We start from the raw sequence: 20,313 nt of genomic DNA on the forward strand, positions 1-20,313 counted from the left end.
CTGGTCGGTGCCCCGGCACCAGGACAGGATCCTCCCAGGCCGTACATAGCCGCCCCCAGACCCAGCCTTGGGTGAGGGGCCGAGCCCGACAGGAGTCAGGTGCCATTCAGGATGCCTTTGGGCCCAAAAGCCTCTGAACCGAACTGAGATCAAGCTGTGGGTCACCCTGTCAGTCCAGCACCCAGAGGGTGACCACCAGGCCAGGCGGAACCTAACCACAGGCCCACCGTGGCTCTGAGGGTGTGGAGGCTCATGCAGGGGCGTCAGCAGGTCCTCACTGGGCCCACGTCAGCCCTGCAGAAGTCCCGGCCAGGGAAGGCAGGGGTATCAGGCAGCCTGGGCTGGGTTGGGAGGGACTGGGGTTCACCCAGGAAGCTTCAGAACTGCCCCTCGCAGAGCGTGGCCACTGCTGGGTGCGGGGCCATAGGGGGAGGTTGAGCTGGCAGGTGGTCCCCATGGAGATGGAGGCCTGCTTTGTGTCCTGCCCTTTGCTCCCATGCATGTGATTTTCCGGTTTCCTGGGGTGTCCATGGGTGAGGACAGGGGTACCCTTGGCTGGCAGAGGGTCCTGACATGTCAGGGTCTGATGCTGGTGGTGGCCTCAGAGACTGAGCTGGTCACCAAGAGGCCAGCTCCTCTGAGGCCTGTTTCCAAACCACTAGGGCCCCCCCACCCCATGCCCCCCCCAGACAGTGCTGGTCTCTGCCAAGCTGCAGCAGGGCATACAGTGACCCGAGACCCTGACAGGAAGGCACCTGCCCGGGAGTGTCCTGGGTTCCCCCCACCCCCGTACTTGTCCACGTACCCTAGGTGGAACCTTCCAGGAGCCTCTGCTCTACGTCACCAGGCCAGGTGATCTTGCCCCCAGGACGCCCTCCCTGCTGTTTGGGTCCAACAACGAGAAGATAGTCCCTTCCGTGGAGCTGGAATGGGCCCCTGGAATCCCCACATTCCCCTTCTGTTACAGGAACAACATGGACAGGGCAGAGTGGGGAGCAGGGGTGTGACATGGGAGTTGGGTGGTGTGGTCAGGTGACAGAGGCCTGCACCCCAGTCACTCCTGGTCCTTATAATAATTTTTAATCTGGTGTCCTAGTTAAAAAACAAAGCTAAACTAAGTAAAAAGAGGAGAAGGCAATCAAGACAATGTACTCAAACATGGGGAAAATGATTTCATTGTCATCATCAGTATTCTCTTCCCTCCACTAAAAAAAGTTTTAATAAGCTCTTGTAGAATAAATATTCTAAAATATTTAGAAAGATATGTTCATGGATTGAAAGAATTAATATTGTTAAAATAACCATACTAGCCAAGGCAATCTACAGATTCGATGAAACCCCTATCAAAATTCCAATGGCATGTTTCACAGGAATAGAAAAAACAATCCAAAAATTTATGTGGAACCACAAAGACCATGAATTGCCAAAGCAATCTTGAGAAAGAAGAACAAAGCTAGAGGTGTCACACACCCTGGTTTCAAACTATATTACAGAGCTACTGTAATTAAAACAGTATGGTACTGGCACAGAAACAGACACATAGATCAATGGAACAGAATAGAAAGCACAGAAATAAACCCACGTATATATGGAAAATTAATTTATGACAAAGGAGCCAAGAATATACAATGGGGAAAGAACAGTCTCTTCAATTAATGGTGTTGGGGAAAACTGGACAGCTACATGCCAAAGAATGAAACTGGACCACTATCTTACACTACACACAAAAATTAACTCAAAATGGATTTAAGACTTGAACATAAGACCTGAAACCACAAACTCCTAGAAGAGAACATAGGTGGTAAGCTCCTTGACATCGGTCTTGGCAATGATTTTTTGGATTTGACACCAAAAGTGAAGGCAACAAAAGCAAAAATAAACAAATGAGACTACAATCATACTAAAAAATCTTCTGCACTACAAAGGAAACCATCAACAAAATGAAAATGCAATGTACTGAATGGGAGAAAATATTTGAAAATCATATATCTAATAAGGGGTTAATATCCAAAATATATAAAGCATTCATATAGCTCAATAGCAAACAACAAACAATTTGATATAAAATCTAGGCAAGGAATCTGGATAGATGTTTTTCCAAAGAAGACATACAGATGGCTAACAGGTACATGAAAATGTGCTCAACATCACTCATCAGGGAAATGCAAATCAAGACCACAGTGAGTTACCACCTCACACCTGTCAGAGTGGCTAGTATCAAAAAGACAAGAAATAACAAGTGCTGGGGAGGGTGTGGAGAAAAGGAGATCCTCGTGCACGGTTGTGAGAATGTAAACTGGTGCAGCCACCATGGGAAACAGTATGGAGGTTCCTCAAAAAAGAAAAAATAGAACTACCATACAATCCAGCAATTCCATTTCTGGATATTCATCCAAAAACAAGGAAAACACTAATTTGAGAAGATATCTGCACCCCCATGTTCAGCATTATTTACAGTATTCAAGACATGGAAACACCCTAAGTGCCCATGAATGGATGAATGGATAAAGAAAATATGGTGTATGTATACAATGGAATATTACTCAGCCATAAAAAAGAATGAAATTTTGCCATTTGTGACAACATGGATTGACCTTGAGGGCATTATGCTAAGTGAAACAAGTCAGACAGAGAAAGACAAATACCATATGATCTCACTTACATGTGGAATTAAAAAAAAAGCAAACCTGGGACTTCCCTAGTGGTCCAGTGGTTACAACTTTGCGCTCCCAATGCAGGGGGCCCAGGTTCGATTCCTGGTCAGGGAATAGATCCTAGATCCCGCTGCAACTAAAGATCCCACATGCCACAACTAAGACCTGGTGCAGCTAAATAAATAAATAAATATTTTAAAAAAAATCATAGAAACAGAGAAGGTGGTTGCCAGAGGTGAGGACTGAGGGATGGGCGAATGGGTGAAGAGGGTCAAAAGATACAAATTTCCAGTTATAAATAAATTCCCATAGATAGGGATATAATGTACCGGCATGGTGACTATAGTCAATAATACTGTGTTGTTAAAAACAGAAGCTATTTTAGAATAGTTTGTATCTACGGAACATTTGTGAAGCTAGGACAGAATTCCCCAAAACCCCACCCAGTCTCCCCTATTATTAACATCTTGCATTAGTGTGATACAATTGTTACAATTAATGAACCAATACTGATACAACATTCACTACACTGATAAGCCATAGTCTACTAGATGCCCTTGGTTTTCCCCTAATGTCCTTTTTCTGTCCCATTTAGTCATCATGTCTCCTTACGCTCTTCTTGGCTGTGACAGTTTTTCAGATTTTCTCTGCTTTTGATGAGCGTGACAGTATTGAAGAGTCCTGGGCAGGTATTTTGTACGCTGTTCCTCCCCTGGAATTTTCTGGTATTTTTCTCACGGGTGGAGGCAGGGTCATGCGTGGGGAGGGAGCCCACAGAGGTGACAGGCCATCCTCATCTCAGCGCCTCCAGGGCAGTACTGTCCACTCCACTCTTGACGTCGACCTTGACCACCTGGCAGAGCTGTGTTTGTCAGGTTTCTCACTGCAAAGTTACCCCCCAGCCTCGCACTGAGCTTTTTACGGGAAGGTCGGGAGCCCCAGCCCACACCCCAGCAGAGGGGGGGGAGTTATGCCCCCTCCAGGCCCCAGCTGAGCCCCTCCCCCCCACTGCCCCTTGGCCCCTCCCACCGCAGTAAACTCCCCCCCAACCTTCACCCGGCACCTCCAACCCCACCCTTGAGCTCCCTAAGCCCACTGAACTCCCTCTGCCCACGCCTGCCCTCCTGCCCCCTCCCCCCAGCCCTAAGCCCCGCCCCTAAGCCCACTGAACTCCCTCTGCCCACACCTGCCCTCCTGCCCCCTCCCCCCAGACCTCAGCCCCGCCCCTAAGCCCCCCACCCCCACCCCCGCACTCAGTGCCCCATTACTGAGCCCCCTCACCCCGCCCGCAAGGCTCTCTTCACCCCTCCCCCCCCTGGGGACTCTCCTCCCCCTCCCCCCTCCCCAGACTCCCTAACCCCACCCAACAGGAGCACACCCACACGAACCCCCACCCTTCCAGCCAACACCCAGTGGCCCTGAGGGCTCCCCCGACCCTCCCCCCTCCCCCACCCCCGCACGTCACGTCACCTTTCACACCCCCCACGCCCAGCGGGCCCAGCACCCCGGGTTCCTGCTGGTTTCTGGAAGGCCCCTTCCCAGGTTCCATGGCCCTCTCCTCCCCGGGAACCCTGAGCCTGGAAACCCTGGATGACTCGGACCCTGACCCAGCCCCGCTGCTGGATGGGGAGCCGTGGCCCCCGCCCTGTGAAATCAGTGAGGCCCTTTCTTCTTCTTCTTAGTCCCCCTGCCTTTGAGGGTTGGGCGGGAGAGACCACAGGCTGGGGTCTGGGGGACAGTGGGGCGGCAGGAGCATGGGGGTGGCTGAGGGGCGCACAGCTAGGGAGGACACAGAAGGAGGCAGGGGCCGTGGTGGACTCTGGGCCATTCGAGGCCCCCTGCCCTCCCATTTGTGGGGAGAAGCGGCCCACCTGACCGCGCCCACCGAGTCCCCTCTCGAGGTTGGCACTCCCCACCGGTCTTCCTGCTCCTTGACCCTGGGGGTCGAGAGGGGTGAGTGTCATGTTGGGAGGTGGGTAGGGGCCGGGCTGGGTGGTCTGCTCAGTCCCCGTGCTGGGGGTCTGGGGCTCCAAGACGGAGGCTGATGGGACACTTTCTCCCTGTCTGGTGCGCGTCCTGTCTCCTGGTTTGGTGTCCCCATGGCCACTGCTGCAGTCCTGGACCCAGAAGCAGAGCACAGCATGGACGTCATCCTGGTGGGCTCCAGTGAGCGGTCATCCCCACCGTCACCCAGGCTCCGCAGAGGTGAGGGCTCATTTAGGTACTGGATCCATCACTTGGGGTGCTGACCCCAGGCCTGGGCAGTGTCTAGGGTTCCCGGCCTCTGGAATACTCCCACATCATTCAGGAGCAGGAGGGCCCCACTCAAAGCCTCCCCCACCCCACCCCACCAGCTCAGATGTTTAACATGTCACCATGAAAGGTGGAGGGGACGGGGGTGGGGGGGTGGGGAGGCGGTGCTGATCCTCTGGTTCCTGTGACTTCAGAAGTCCTTCGCCAAGGACTTGTGAGGCTCATCTCTTGAGGTGTTTAAATTAGGAGACAGGCAGAGGAAGGGGCTACTTATTTTCTTTTCCAGATCTTATTGCATATGAAGTCAAGGTTAACCAGCGAGACATAGAAGGTGAGCATCGCACACCTGCCCAGGTGAAGGGATGTCAGCCAGCTGAGGAAAGACTTGCAGCCTCACTCATTGTCCATCCCTGGAAGAGGGCAGTGGACGCCGCTGGTGCCCAGCTCGTATCCCCTCCACCTGTCCCAAGGACGCTGACACTTCATTTGAAGTGTACATTTCAGTGTCTTTTAGTGTAATCACAGATATGCGTACCCATCACTACAATCTAATTTTAGGGCATTTTCGTCATCCACAAAAGAAACTGGTACCCATCAACAGTCAGTCCTCATTCCTCATCCCTCTGCCTCCCCTCTTTCAACCCTAGGCAACCACGAATCTACTTTCTTTCTCTTTGGGTTTGCCCATTCTGGATCCCCTGCATTTACATATAAATTTTAGGATCATCTTAGCAATTTCTAAAAAAAAAAAAAAAAAAAGAAAGAAAGGAAAAGGCCAGCTGGGATTTTGAGAAGGATCTGGTTTCTCAAAACCAGATTTGGGGAGGCTCTCCATTTTAACACTGTTTAGTCTTCTGATCCATGAACATGGGATGCCCTACCATCTGTTCGATCATTCATTTCTTTCAAGACTAGTTTGTGGTTTTCAGTGTACACGTCTTGCACTTTTTTTGTTATTGTTAAACTTATTCCTAAGTCTGTTGCTGTGCCTGACGGCATCGTGACATGTTGCCCTGTGGGTTTTCGCCTCAGACATATGTATCTGCTGTGGAAGTTTCCAGGTGCACACGCAGCACCCTCTGTTTGAGGGAGGGATGTGCACTCCTTGCAAGGTAAGCAGGGAGGCGTGGGGCGGCTCTGTGGAGGCCTTGGAGCAGAGGAGGCAGCCTGGCTTTGCCCTCACCAAGGACAAGTTCCTGGAGTGCCTCTTCTTGTACGACGAGGACGGGTACCAGTCCTATTGCTCCATATGCTGTGCGGGAGAGACGCTGCTCATCTGCGAAAACCCCGACTGCACGCGGTGAGGCCAGGGGCCCCGGGGGTCCGGGCAAGGGGTGAAGGACCACTGCCCACAAGCCTGGGAAACTCCCATTCTTCTCAGCTCCACATCCTGGAGTCCAAGGGGGTTCACCCCCCAAAAGTATGACTTTCTCCAAAGCTTTCCATTTCCATCTCAAATGTTTCATTTAGTGTATAGCCTTGACTTAGGGGAGGGGGGTGTCAGAAGATCTGTGCTTGTGATTTTTCTTTCTGTTTTTATCGCCAAGACATAGCTGCTCCCTCCGTGGTTAAGTAGGGCAGTGACAGGAAACCCACGCGGCTGGGGTCAGGCAAGGCGTATTCATTCCCTGCTACATGCCAGCCTGAGCTTCACCCGTGGTCCCCTCCCCTCAGTCCTTCTGGGCCATCCTGGTATTTACTGCTGCCCCGCCCCAAGTCTGCAGCCCCGACCCGACCCCGTAGTGGGTGCTCCTGCAGAGATCTTGCCTGGCTTCTCAGGATCTGGAGTTTGGAGGAGGGAGCCAGCTGGCTTAGGGGAGTGTTTGAAATCTGTCACTGCCCACAGCTCCCCTGCTGTCTTCTGCAGATGGCTGGGTTCCCGTCGCTCTGGGTCCCCAAGAGGGACCGGTCCCCCTTCCCCGGGCCACAGCCTCGCCTCCCGCCCCTGCCAGCTCCGTCTTTTCACCTGAGCCCGTGTGTGGCTTCCACCCCTCACTCCGGGGCAAGGAGCAGGCTCTCGTCTGCCTGCGGGACCACCGGGGTTTCACCTGGCGGCCAAGGCAGTGGTAGTCCTGTCGCTGTGGTTCTCTGTTTGACTCCAGGTGCTACTGTTTCCAGTGCGTCGACAGCCTGGTGGGCCCCGGGGCCTCGGGGAAAGTGCATGCCATGAGTAACTGGGTCTGCTTCCTGTGCTTGCCCTTCCCCCGCAGTGGGCTGCTGCAGAGGAGGAAGAAGTGGCGGGGGTGGCTGAAGGCCTTCTGCGACCGGGAGTCGGTGAGGACACAGCGGGTGCTCGGCGTTCCTTTCCTCTGGTGACGGGCTGCAAAATGCCCGTCCGCTCCCTTACGCAATGAAGTTAAGGGCTTTTAAGCAAATGCGCTTTTCCCATCTCCTCTTTGTCCGCTAGATGCTCTCTGTCTTCTACGAGTCACTTTCTTTTTTTAAATTTTTTTTCTTTTTTTTAAATTAATTTATTGATGTTTGGCTGCGTTGGGTCTTCGTTGCGGTGCGTGGGCTTCTCATTGTGGTGGCTTCTCTTGTTGCGGAGCACAGGCTCTAGGCGCATGGGCTTCAGTAGTTGTGGCACATGGGCTTCAGTAGTTGTGGCTCGCGGGCTCTAGAGCGCAGGCTCAGTAGTTGTGGCGCACGGGCTTAGTTGCTCCGCGGCACGTGGGATCTTCCCGGACCAGGGCTCGAACCTGTGCCCCCTGCATTGGCAGGCGGATTCCTAACCACTGCGCCACCAGGGAAGTCCCTCTACAAATCACTTTCGCATGGCAGTTTTGTTTCTTCCAAGCCTGGGACTGAGGCATTTGTAGGACGTAGGAGGGGGGCCCAGCAGAGGTGTGCCTCTAGGTCCAGCAAATGGGAGCAAACGCCCGGGCAGGGTCTCCTGGTCCAGCCCGGACGGCTGGCACGGACGTGGGTCCTTTCCAGGATCAAGGCCGGGAGCCGGGAGCTAGGCAGGAGTATGGGCTCATCATGGTGCGTTGAGCTCTGTCCCCCAAAGATACATCCAAGTCCTAACCCCTGTTACCTGTGAACATGGCCTATTTTGGAAATGGGGTCTTTGCAGGCGCAATTTAGTTAAGAATCTTAAGGTAGGGTCATCCTGGATTAGGGTGACATGAAATGCAATGATTGGTGTCGTCTAACAGGAAGGAAGGGGACAGAGGCGCACAGAGGGAGGGTGGCCACGTGATGGGCAGGGCTGAGTGCTCACCGGGGCGGCCTGGCTCTAGTCTCAGCCCGGCTCCTTCATGGCAGGACTCAGGGGCTGGCTCAGGCCTGGCCTGGTAGACGCCTGACACTGGTAACCTTCAGGGGTGCTGTGTGGCTTGAGGCCCACGTTCAGAGCCCGCAGAGGGGACGGAGAGGGGTCGGGTGAATTCCATGGCCGTGGGTATTCAGAATCCCCCAGGTTTGAGACTCTTCCCAAGAAATACAAGGGAAGTGGTTTCTCTCGAAATAGAATGATCTTCTTTCTCCATCAGGAAAATCCCCTCGCACCTGCCTTTCCTTTGCTAGAGATGGCCCAGGTTGGGGGGTTGGTGTGGAGGGCAGAAGCCCTCGTCCTGGGGGATGGGTGGGGTCTCACGGAGGCCTGGGGGTCAGGGCAGTCAGGGCGGGGCCAGCCGCCTCGGCGGGTGTGTCGTCATTCATCAGGGGAAAAGCTTCTGCAGAGCCAGAAAGAAGTTTTCTTGTCACTCATGAGCTCTATAACCAAGCAGTCATCAGAACGTCATGTTTTTTAAAAAATAAATAGGAGAGTCCCCTTGAGATGTACAAAACTGTGCCCGTGTGGAAGAGAGAGCCCGTCCGGGTGCTGTCCCTTTTTGGGAACATCAAGAAAGGTGGGTACAGTGATGTCTGAGGACTGACAATGGAAGATGGGTCTGCCTGGAGCGAGACCCACGGGGGACTGGGGGGGTGGGCGGTGGGCGGGGTCGAAATGTCCCCTATGTTGCACTTGCTGCATGTTTGAGGCTGGGGGCCTGAGGGTCATTTTCAGGAGGGGAGGGTTGCAGGAGCACCTGGGGCTCCTTCCTTCAGCAGAGATGCCTTGGAAAGAAAATTCACGTAGCAAGACGGTGGGTGTGAAATGCTGTAGTGAGGGCCATGGGGCCCAGGCCCTCTGCCTAGGACAGCCCTGCCTACGGCCACCAAACCTCAGACACCTCCACATACCTGGCCACCTTATAGGGCTGCCCCACCCCTCTCAGGGCTCCCTGCACCCTTCCTCTCTACCCAAATCTCCCAGATTGCCCAGGCTGGTCACGTGCTGCATTCCAGCCTTGCCTGGGTGTCCTGCCCCTCTGTACCCTGAGCAGACCCCACCTGCTGGTGCCTTTGGAAATCCTATGGATTCTCCTGGGCCTGGCAGATGTAAGAAGAATCCATGAAAATACTCCTTGTCTCTGGCCAAATGGAATGGGGGGGGGTCCACCCCGCTTCTGGCACTACGTCCCGTGTCTTGCATAGTGTGGTCACAGTGGCCTCATGCACACCCATGTTAGGGACCTGGGGGCTGAGACGCACAGAGTAGGCACAGCCTTCCCCTGAAGGAAGCCCATGGCCGCCCAGCCTTCAAGTCCCTGCCCAGACGATGCATCCTTAGTTCAATTTGTTAAGATTCTTTCTGGGCTAGTTGTCCCATGCCCAGGCTGCAAACTCCCCTGCAACTCAGCCGTGTCACACAGCCCGACCAGGTGACATCAGCAGGGACTGCCATCACCCAGTGGTTTCCTAACCCAGAGAGTGACATTGCAGCCAGGAGGGCCTGGTTCTGCAACAAATTGCTTGACTTTCTGAAATCAGTACTCGGCGGAGTTTGCCTGCTCAGCCCTGTCATGCCGTTGAAAAGATAAAGTCTGCTTGCTAACGGCAGCCCTTTAGTTCCACATGGGGTCAAAAACCAACGTCAGCCCTGTGTTGTCCCCTTTGCTCCCCACGCAGAGCTGATGAGTTTGGGCTTTTTGGAATATGGTTCTGAGCTGGGAAAACTGAAGCATTTGGATGATGTCACCAACGTAGTGAGGAGGGACGTAAGTACTGCTGTGTTCCTCCAGGCACCAACGTGAGAGCAGACGGCGGGGGGGGGGGTGTGCTTCGGGGGGGGGGACTGGACAGGAGGAGGAGGGGGAGGTGCAGCCTGGATGCTCTGTCCCCAGCAGGGCCCACCTGGGGGGTGTCGACCCCCCCCACGGTGGGAGAGCTGAGAGAGGCATGTCCACGGCCCCCCGCTGCCCACCGCCCAGAGGAGAACCATTGGCCAAACCTCCTGCCCGACGTGTTGAAATCCAAGGGGCTATCCCACCACCTGTGATGGTGCCGCCCAGGGAGGGGGATTCCCCCGCCCCCCCTCTAAAATAAAGTGCTGAGTCTTGAACACAACCACCACTGATTGTTTGAAAACGTTCTCCGAGCGCTGTCATGAAACGTTCTGGCTCCCTCGAAGGCTATTTCCTGCTGTCCTGGACAGCGGCCTTGGAGGAAGGGCCTAAAAATGACTCAGCATCTGGGCCGGGAGCCGCTGCAGATGGGAGAGGGCCAGGACACCTCCTCTGTGGCCTCAGGGCAGGAAGGCCTGATCCGTCACCCGCTCGCCCACACAGCCTCTCACACGAGAATTAAAGCCTGTCATCCCCAGAGCCCGACACCCACGGACACGGGGTCAGAGGGGCCGGAGCACTGGCCATAGAAGGTGGCAGCAAGGAAGCAGCCAATGTGGGGGGACCCACTTCGCCCCCCGGCTGCCGGCAGGGCCTCTCAGCTCTGCTCCCCATCTGGCCGGGGGGCCGTGTCCCAGGGGCCAGCCCTCCTCTCTGGCTGAGACTGGAGACGCCCCCCTCCTCCATCCCCCTGGGGTCTGCCCTGCCCCAAAGCCCAGCACAGCTCTCTTCTTGCCCCTCCGGCCCCTTCGGACGTCCCACCAGGAAGCATTTCTGGAGGCTGCGCCCACCCGCACACTCGTCCCAGGCTCCCCAGGGCGGGGTCCTCCCTCCCAGGGCAGGACGGTCAAGGCGGGACCGGAGAGTGACATGAGCCCTCCCCAAGTAGCAGAGCTGCAAGAACAGATCAGACATGGAGGGGCTCTCGCTGGCGCAGCCAAGGGTCTAGACACCCCCTCCCGTAATGAGCTTTCACGTCTCAGGGGTGACAGTGGCTCACGTGTGTCATCATCGCTCGGTTCCCCAACGACCAGTCCTGGCTTCACTCCTTTTTCACGAGGCCTGTAAAATGGGCTTTCCCACCGTGCAGCCCACCCTAGAGATGGGGGTGTCCGGCTTCCACGTCTATACAGCCACACCTGGCTGTGGGTTTCGGGGGATTTAAAGTGCACACTGGTGGGTTCTCGGGGACAGCGGGGTGTTCCCTCTAAGACCTTGCTTCCTTCACGACCTTTCCTGGGGTCATTTCAGTAGCCACCTTGGTGTAGAGTGTTGGGATGCGGGTCCCGGGCCCCCAGCCCATGCTCACCTCCTCTAGCCCCTTTGCCCCTTTGCTGTCCAGACCCCCTGCTGTACTTGCGCCGGTCAGCAGGCTTCACTGGAGCCCGGTGCCCAGTTGCCACCAGGAGCGCGCCTGGGTCAGGGTCAGAGCTGACTGCGACAAGGCACGTGAGGTCAGGGGCACGTGAGGCCGGGGGCTAACGTCGGGTGTTGGCTTCTGTTAAGTGACTTGGGGAGGGTCCAGGGAAGCCACGTCTGCTCTGGATGGGCTGCTGTCAGAAAGCCAGGGATCCAGTATTTGGGTCTCTCAATTGTTTTTCAAGAAGAATGACACAGGCTAGAGTCTCTAACCGGGTCCCTCAGTCACCTGGGCCCCTGATGGGGGAAGGGCATCCTCAGCGTCTCAGCTCAGGTGGGATTGTAGGGGCCTGGACGGGGCTGGGGGGCGGGGGAGGTGCAGCAGGGGCGGCTCGCGCTCGCCAGGGAAGGCTGCCTGCTGCCCAGTGACCCATCAGGGCTTCCACCTGTATTTCCCAGCAACACACAGAATCCGCATGAATCCTTGGGGGCCCCGTGTCACCCTCCCTGGAGGGTCTGTAAGGGCGACGCCCAGCACAAAGGAATCACAACGCTCGGGTTCCCAGGGCTCTACTGAGGGCCGGCCTCCCTGAGATGATAGAGAAAGTGGGGCTCCCTGCACCCCCTGAACCAAGGGGCGGGTCTGACCTGGTGGGTTTCACCACCCCCCGACCCCTTCCATGAGGGTCAGCCTGAATCACACGGTCAGACAAACAAGGTGACCGGCCCCAGGGGGAGGAGCTCTCTGCCCTCCTGAGCCGCCCGTGTTCTCCTGCAGGTGGAAGGATGGGGCCCCTTCGACCTGGCCTACGGCTCTACGCCCCCGCTGGGCCACGCCTGCGACCATCCCCCAGGTAAGAGGCCGTGGCATTCTGCACAGACTCCAGAGCCTCTTGTCCGCCACGCCCTCCCACGCACCCCAGCCCTCCTCAGGGAGGGCAGGAATTGCAAACTCTCTGCATTCTTAAAAAATCAGCTTTATCGGGGGTATCAGAGACATACGTCAATTGTCCGTATTCAGTGAGTACAGCGTGGTGGGTTCTGAAGTGCGTACCCTGTGAGCCATCACCACAACCAAGACAGCGAGTGGGTCCGTCACCCCAGGGCGGCCTGGCGCCCCTCCCACCCCGTCCGCAGGGCTGTGTGTCCCTGTGGGGCGTCGCCCAGCCTCCCGCACCTGCGTTGTCTCGTACCCGGCCCGCCTGTGCCCTCAAGGCTGCAGGGAGCAGGCGGCCCTGCCCCCACCAGAGCCCCGCCCTTGCGTCCCAGGTCCCTCCAGGCAGAGCCCAGACCCACCTGATTGCCCCCCACCCCAGCATGGTACCTGTACCAGTTCCACCGCATCCTGCAGTACGCGAGACCCCGGCCAGGCAGCCCCCAGCCCTTCTTCTGGATGTTCGTGGACAACCTGGTGCTGACCAAGGATGACCGCATCGTGGCCACTCGCTTTCTGGAGGTGGGTGAGGGCCGCAGCCTCCCCGAGGGACACTTGGGGCCCTTGCGGGGCACCGCTTAGGTCCCGGTCCCGAGGCCTGGGTTTTCAGAGTTCACAGGGCCCGCGAGGGCCGTCTCACCACTGAGGTCCCAACGGTGTCTTTGCACTGCTCTGGATTTAAGATCCCGCCACCTCGGGTCATGTCCTTCTCCTCCCCGCCACCCCATCTGTGCACATGTACACTCACACGTGCACACACATCACACTCGCACACCGCAGTGCGCAGTGCACCGGTCAGTTACACACACACACACTCAAACCCATCCTGGGGCACCGACAGCCTTGCTGTTTCTGTCCCCAGGCCCAAGTCCTGACCATTAGAGCAGCCACTTTTGGACTCAGTGACCGGTTTGTCCAGGGCTGAGCTGGCCCGTCCCTCCCAGCTGACCCCCACACAGGGCAGCCCCAGGCCAGGCCCGGGGTCCCCGCAGTGAAAGTCTCCTGGCTTCCCCACCCCTGCTGTCCCCACTGCACTTGTCTTCGGGTCCTTGGCCATCTCCAGGACGTCTTCACAAACCTGCACATCTGCCCGCCCCGCTGCCCTGCGTCGGGCTTTTTTCACTTAACCGTTACCTTGGAAATCGTTCTGTTGGAAAAGTACCCTTCTCACTCTTTGTTTTGATGTATGTGTTTTGTTTTGTGCAGTTTTACTTTGTATGGATGTGAAAAATGCCTTTAACCTGTTCCCGGGAACAGATAGTTGGCCTGTTTCCAATCTCTTGCTCTTACAAACAATGCTATGAGGAGGGGGCGTGAGTGGGGACGTCTGCGGGGTGGATCCCGGAAGTGAGATTGCGGGGTCCACTTTCCGTTTTCAGGGATGCTGCCACTGCCCTGGGAGGGTGTCCGCGCAGACCCACCGGCGGCCGAGCTGCCGTTTCCCTCACCCGGCCACGGGGTGTCCCCAGCTCTCTGCCTTCCCTCGCCTTGGCTCCCAAATGTCCTGTTCTTCCCTCCTCTGCAGTTGGGATTTTCCATTTTGTATCTTACTGGTTTTGTATCTTACTGGTTTGATTCAAGAAACTATTGATCTCTCTACATTAATTTAGCTTCTGCTGCCTTCTTGGATTACTTTGTGGATGATAGTGGTTTATAGTTGATTCAGTTAGACTTTCTAGGTATTTGAGCAGATTATCTGCAAGTTGTGATAGTTTTTTCTTTCTAATTTTGTACCTCAGATACATTCTCTTGTCTCACATTGAATCACAGTAGTGATGGGACATGCCTGCCTGGTTCCTGACTTTCACGTAAATGTTTCCAGTGTTTCTCTACTAAGCTGATGCTGGCTTTGAGGTCGAGGTTGATAAATTTCACTATGTTAAGGAAATTTCCAGAAGTTTCCCTTGATTTCTATTTTTTGAGCCATTTTATCAAGAATAATTGTTGGATTCTGTCAAATGTTCTTTTTTACGTCTAAGGAGATAAATTCCTTCTTTAGATCTATTAATAGGATATAATATACTAATAGATTTCCTAATAGTGATCCGTCCTTGCATTCCTGGAAAATGCCCACTTAGTCGTGGTGTATGGCTGTTTTGACGGATTGCTGAAATCTGGTGAACAGCATTTCCTGCAGGATTTTTTGCTTTGACGAGCACGAGAGACGTGGGTGTGTGAGGTTTTCTTGTTTTGTGCTATTTTTATTGGGTTGGGATGTCAATGTTAAGTTTGCTTCATAAAAATATTTTAAAATTTGACAGACTTTTCCTGTGCAATTGCCGGGATTGGTTGTTGTTGCCATTGTTTTAAAATGGGACCAACTCTTCTGTGGGAACTAATTTGTTAAGATTTTCAATCTTTTCTGAGATCAATTTGGTAAGTTATGTTTTCCCGGAATATCACCCGTTTAATTAAAGTTTAAAAATCATTTTCATAGGGTTGAGCAAAGTGGCCTCACGATTCTCTCACTTTCTTCCGCATCCGTGGTTATTTCTCCCTTTTAGGAAGCCTGGAATTTTTAAATACTGACATGTCACCACATACCAGCAGTCATGATGAGGCTTGTAAGGTGACCTGTTTACTGAAAAATCTATGAATAGTAATCATGAGTCCAGACAAAAAGCACAGTCTCCAAACCTGGGTGCCAGCCATCAGCAAACTTGGAGGGCAGCAAGGATACTGGCTCTTGATTGTTTTGTGAGCACATTTGGTAGATCGGAATTGGTCCCAAATCAGAAGTAGGCAAAAAAGAGACCTTCCCGGGCTTCCCTGGTGGCGCAGTGGTTGAGAATCTGCCTGCCAATGCAGGGGACACGGGCTCGAGCCCTGGTCTCGGAAGATCCCACATGCCGCGGAGCGACTAAGCCCGTGAGCCACAACTACTGAGCCTGCGCGTCTGGAGCCCGTGCTCCGCAGCAAGAGAGGCCGCGATAGTGAGAGGCCCGCGCACCGCGATGAAGAGTGGCCCCTGCTTGCCACAACTAGAGAAAGCCCTCGCACAGAAACGAAGACCCAACACAGCCAAAAATAAATAAATAAATAAATAAATAAATTTAAAGTCCAAATTTATATAAAAAAAGAGACCTTCCCACACGTCCTATCACTGCTCCCATCTTGCTGTGGAACCACATTCCTGCTGATGGCAGGCAATAGCTAGACGTGCCCAATACAGGACTGTCTCTTTCTGCCCTGCGCCTGATGGTACATCCAGGTGTGAGCTCTCCTCCCGGCCAGGTGTCTGGACACGGGAGGAGACTGATGTGTCCAGGGATGGTCAGACTTGGGAACGGTCCATGTGGGCCTTTCTGCACGCCGCACCACTCCAAGTCCGGAGAGGTAGAGTTCAGGCCACCTGGTTGGGTGTCGGGGACTGGATGACCTCCCTCCTGCCACGGCTCCCCCCCCAGCCCCTCCTTCCGTGACCTTCCGGTGCTTTCTAGGGAGACTGTGGTCCCAGGATCTAGGCACTCCCTTGGCTCCTGTGGGCATCGTGAAGCATCGGCCCTTTAGGAAACACTGCTGTCTGCCCACAAAGCCTCTTATCTGCCTGAGATGATGTATCTCTTGGCTCAAAGAGCAAGGACTTCTTTGTCCTTCATGGGAATCCACCTCTGCCGTGGAGCAGGCGGGGAGTCCCTGGGCCAGGTGACCTGTGGGAGTGAAAATAATCTACCAGTTAAAAGGTCTAAAATAACATCTCGGCTTTTTTCCTTATAAGGTGATTTATAGGAAAAAAGATGTGACATGTAAGCAATGTCGACTGGGAGACATAATCGGTCTGGGAGGCCCAGGACGCTGTTCTGGGCTCAGGTGTGGTGCCCACGGTGGCTGAGGCCTGTGGGTCCCCCCAGTTCATAGCTGATGTTTTTATCCCTCAGGCTGACCCGGTGACCATCCAGGACGTCCATGGCAGTACCATCCAGAACGCCGTGCACGTGTGGAGCAATATCCCCGCCGTGAAGAGGTATTTCCTGTGCATTTGTGGTCCCTGGAATCTTGGAGGGACACCGGCTGCTTCGGGTTCACTAGGGAAACAAGTCTGAGAGTGCAAGAGAGCAGAGGGTTTTCTACACAGAGCCGTGCCCGGGGCAGCCTCTGTGCCCAGGTCAGGGGCCGCCCCACAAATTCTGGACAAGCTCAAGGTCAGCGGTGCCCCCTTTCCACTTTGGGGACCTTCTCCCTGTTTCTGCACTGGTGCCTTCTGAGCGTCTCACCTCCGGACGAACCCCTGGATGGGAGCCACGCGGCACGTGTGCCCCGGTCCCGGTCCCCACTCCCCAGGCTCCGGGCACCTGCCTCGCCCCGCACAGCCCCACGCTCACAAGCACACACTCGCCCACAGGCTCACACTCATCACACACACAGCACACACTCACACAAGCCCACATCCTCACGGGCACCCCACTGTGTGCGTTTGGGCCGCACTGAGCTTCTTTCAGCCCCTCAAACAGGCCTGCCTTGGGCTTTCACACACACACATACACGCACACGCATGCGTGCACACACACATACGAGTACACACACACAAGTGCACACGCATACACACGCGTTCGTGCACAGGCGCGCACACACGCACACACGGCCTTCTGTGCTCCTGGAACATTCTCAGGACTGGCGATTCTCACGCACGTCCCCTCGCCACCCCTGCACACCCACAGCCCTGGTCCGGCCACCCCGCTGCTCCAGGCAGCCTTCCTGCTCCCGGGACCCTGCCCTCCTCCACTGTCCCTGCCACACACTGCCCCCCAGAGCCCTTGAGGAGAAGGCTGTCTCCTCCCCCAAGCCCCATGCATCTGGCCTTTGCCCTTGTGTTGGACCAACGTTGCCTGCATCTTCCAGGACAGTAAGTCATGGGTCCTCCTCCTGACAGCGCCTGGAAACTTCTTTTCACCACCTCCCAGTGCCAGCCTTCTCCCCGCTCACGCTGTGGCGCCCAACAGGCCCCCAGCCAGGACTGTAGCGGGGAGGTGGGGAGCCAGGTGGAGCAGATTCCGAAACATTATCTTTTCGGAAGACCTGAGGGTCACCCCACCTCCTCCACGGTGTCTCCCCACTTCTCTCCCCTGGAGGTGGGTGGCAGGGCCTGGGCCCCAGGAATGCAGCAGGTGCTTCCCTTCAGGCTCACATTGTCTCAGTCGTGAGGGAGACCCCCCTCACTGGAAGGAGGGACGGTTTTGCTGGGATGATGGGCAGCTGCCTTCAGACAGCACCCGCCTCCCTTGGACAGTGGAGCTGCCCCACGGAGGCGGGCAGGGAGGGCACCAGGAGGGGCGCTGTGTGTTTCTGGCACCTTGTCCGTGGCCTTCACCACCCCCCCCAAACTGAGCCGAGAAATGTTCCCCGAGTCCAGCGAGGTGCCAGGCGCCACATCTGCGAGACTTGAGTCCCCAGGGTTGCATCACATGACGAGCGGGGTGCCCGCTGCGTGGCCCTCCGGCACAGGCAGCCCGGGGCCCGCAGGCAGCCGTGCTCAGCTCGGGTGCAGCAGGACCCTCAGGAGGGCCATGGAACACCGCTTGACCAACCTTGCCCGCAAGTCCCACCCTCCCTTCTCTGTGGCTCTGCTCCGTGGTGGCCTCTCCACCCTGAAAGTGAGACCTGCTGAGCTGCGCTGGTGGTCTGCCCTTGGGGACCCTCTGTGCACCCGTCTCGAGTGACAGGCCCCTCCCTGGGAGGGGTGTGGGAGCCATCGTCCCCTACTGCCTAGGACATGCTTGTCATCCTACCATGGGGTGAAAAACTCACAGAAGGCAGGTGGGGTCTTTCTCTCAGAGACCTCGGGTGATCTAGTGAGACTGGCACCCCCCAGCTTTCCAGGTGCCCGCCCTGCCCACGGTCTCCCAGGAGCCCTTGGGTGGGTACCAAGCCCGCGCTCTCCTTCACAGCAGGCATTCGGCTCTGGATTCCCAGGAGGAATTATCCCTGCTGGCTCAGGACAGGCAGAGAGCAAAGCCCCCCACCCAGGGCCCAGCCATGCTGGTGAAGAATTGTTTTCTCCCCCTGAGAGAATATTTCAAGTATTTTTCAACAGAACTCACTTCCTCTTTATAAATGAGTCATTATACTGTGAAAAAAAAAAAAAAAAAAAGACTTTTCCTAGAACAAAGACAACTTTCCTTACATTGTCTCTTTTTTCCTTTTCAAATTATTATTTTATTTGCTTAACTTTGGATTTCCCGTAGTTGCTACAGACCCATCATCCCTTTGGGTCTGGAGATACAGGGCCCTGACCCCACCATGACCCTTGGTGGGAGGGGCGAAGCCTCGGGTCTAACGGTGGACAAGACCCTGACATTATCGTGTACGTTGTGCTGCTGGAAATGTTTCTTTGTGCCAGTTGGGAAGTTAAAATATATTTATTATGATCGTTGTGGGTCATTTTTTGGTGTTTTTGTGTATAAGCACAGCCTTTATTTTATTCTGTAGGACACAGGAAAGTATGTGAGAAAGACGAGCAGGACACATTGTTATAACCACGCGCTGCACCTGTGCCATTTGTACACGTAGCCGATGCCGTCACGGCTGCCATGTGCCTTGATGGTTAAAATCACCCACCCTGATTAGAGCCACAGGAAACATCCCAAACCTTTGCAAAGTGTAGATGTCCACTCGGTCAGCCAAGTAGGACAGGCTGAACAGAGGGCACGGAGGCCAAGGCCAGGTCCACTAGTGAAGCATGTGACCTTTGGTCCTCCTTAACCCAGAGGGACTTGCCTCCAGAAGGCAGGGTCCCAGTTCGCCCCGGGCTCTGGTGAGGACACGACCATTGGAGCATTCACAGAGCTGGCTTCAAATCACGTGTGATGAATCCCAAAGGGGCCTTTCCAGGTTAACCAGAAAACTCCCCAAAGGGACGCAGACTCAGATAGGCACATAGATTCTGCTTGTCCTGGGCGCTACACTGTGACCTGGGGAAGCTTGGGACCAATGCTGGTGCTGATAGTGGTTTGTGGAAGAAAGGTGGGGTTACAATTGGACTTTCTGAAGGGTGTTTTAAAAGTATCTTGAAATAGAATAGACGTTGTGATGGTTAATTTTATGTGTTGACTTGGCTGGGCCACGGTGCCCAGACATTTGTTCAAACATTATCCTGGAGGTTTCTGTGAAGGGCTTTGTGGATTACATTGATACTTAAATCAGTGGGCTTTGAGTAAAGCAGGTTACCCTCCACAGTGCGGGTGGGTGCTGTGGTCTGAACTCATCTGTTGATCCTAACCTAACCTAACCTCCAAGGTGATCGCATTAGGAGGTTGGGCCTTTGAGAGGTGACTCCAAAATGGGATTAGTGCCCTTACAAAAGAGGCCCCAGGGAGCTCCCTCACCCCTGCCCACGTGTGGACACACGAGAAGTGTGTGGCCGTGAAAGGGCCCCTCACCCGACCCTGCCAGTACCTGACCTGCCACTTCCAGCCTCCAGAACTCCGAGCAGGACGTTTCTGTTGTTTACAAGCTGCCTAGTGCGTGGAATTTCACTGTAGTGACCGCATCAGACTGAGACAGTCCCACGCCATCAAAGGCCTAATCTTCCCTGAGCAAAGAAGGAATTCTCTGCGAGGACGACTCTTCCCGGGCCTCCAGCTCACCTTGCAGGTTGCGGGTTTATCAGGCCTCCATAACTACATGAGCCAATTCCTTGAATAAATTGTCTCTCTTCCTGTCTCTCTCTCTCTCTCTCCCTCCCTCTCTCACACACACACCCCCCCACACACACGGAGAGCCCTGGCCGATAGAAGCATCTTCATCTTCATGAAGACCTTCTCTCCAGGCTAGCAGGAGGACAACACCGGGCTCTGATGTCACAGGTCTCCCGTCCAGGGGCTAAAGGTCTGTAATGAAACCAAGGTCATGGCAGCCCCAGAAAACACGGAGGGCCAGTGGGGACAGGAGCATCTGAGCACAGATGAGACCCTCCAGGGAGGCCAAGCACTGGGACCAAACTGAC

The 20,313-nt window shown here is 55.1% G+C and overlaps 1 protein-coding gene across 1 annotated transcript; it reads left to right on the top strand.

The window, feature by feature from the left end:
• The first annotated feature begins 252 nt into the window (after positions 1-252).
• Positions 253-18,422, top strand: DNMT3L (DNA methyltransferase 3 like). The gene is made up of 14 exons (XM_061193745.1): positions 253-413; positions 4,003-4,310; positions 4,518-4,607; positions 4,770-4,859; positions 5,194-5,238; positions 5,940-6,019; positions 6,095-6,207; positions 7,010-7,181; positions 8,674-8,761; positions 9,864-9,952; positions 12,216-12,291; positions 12,754-12,893; positions 16,250-16,335; positions 18,257-18,422. The coding sequence occupies exons 1-14, from the start codon at positions 253-255 to the stop codon at positions 18,420-18,422; spliced, it is 1,704 nt and encodes a 567-aa protein (XP_061049728.1).
• The last annotated feature ends 1,891 nt before the right edge of the window (positions 18,423-20,313 follow it).

This window comes from Eubalaena glacialis, chromosome 6 (assembly GCF_028564815.1).
Source record: "Eubalaena glacialis isolate mEubGla1 chromosome 6, mEubGla1.1.hap2.+ XY, whole genome shotgun sequence".
Taxonomy (NCBI): domain Eukaryota; kingdom Metazoa; phylum Chordata; class Mammalia; order Artiodactyla; family Balaenidae; genus Eubalaena; species Eubalaena glacialis.

Coding starts and splice junctions, on each gene's coding strand:
- DNMT3L (XM_061193745.1), top strand. CDS start 253: ATGCAGGGGCGTCAGCAGGTCCTCACTGGGCCCACGTCAGCCCTGCAG. Junction 4,608..4,769: donor GACCCTGGGGGTCGAGAGGG/GTGAGTGTCATG, acceptor CCACTGCTGCAG/TCCTGGACCCAGAAGCAGAG. Junction 6,208..7,009: donor GAAAACCCCGACTGCACGCG/GTGAGGCCAGGG, acceptor GTTTGACTCCAG/GTGCTACTGTTTCCAGTGCG.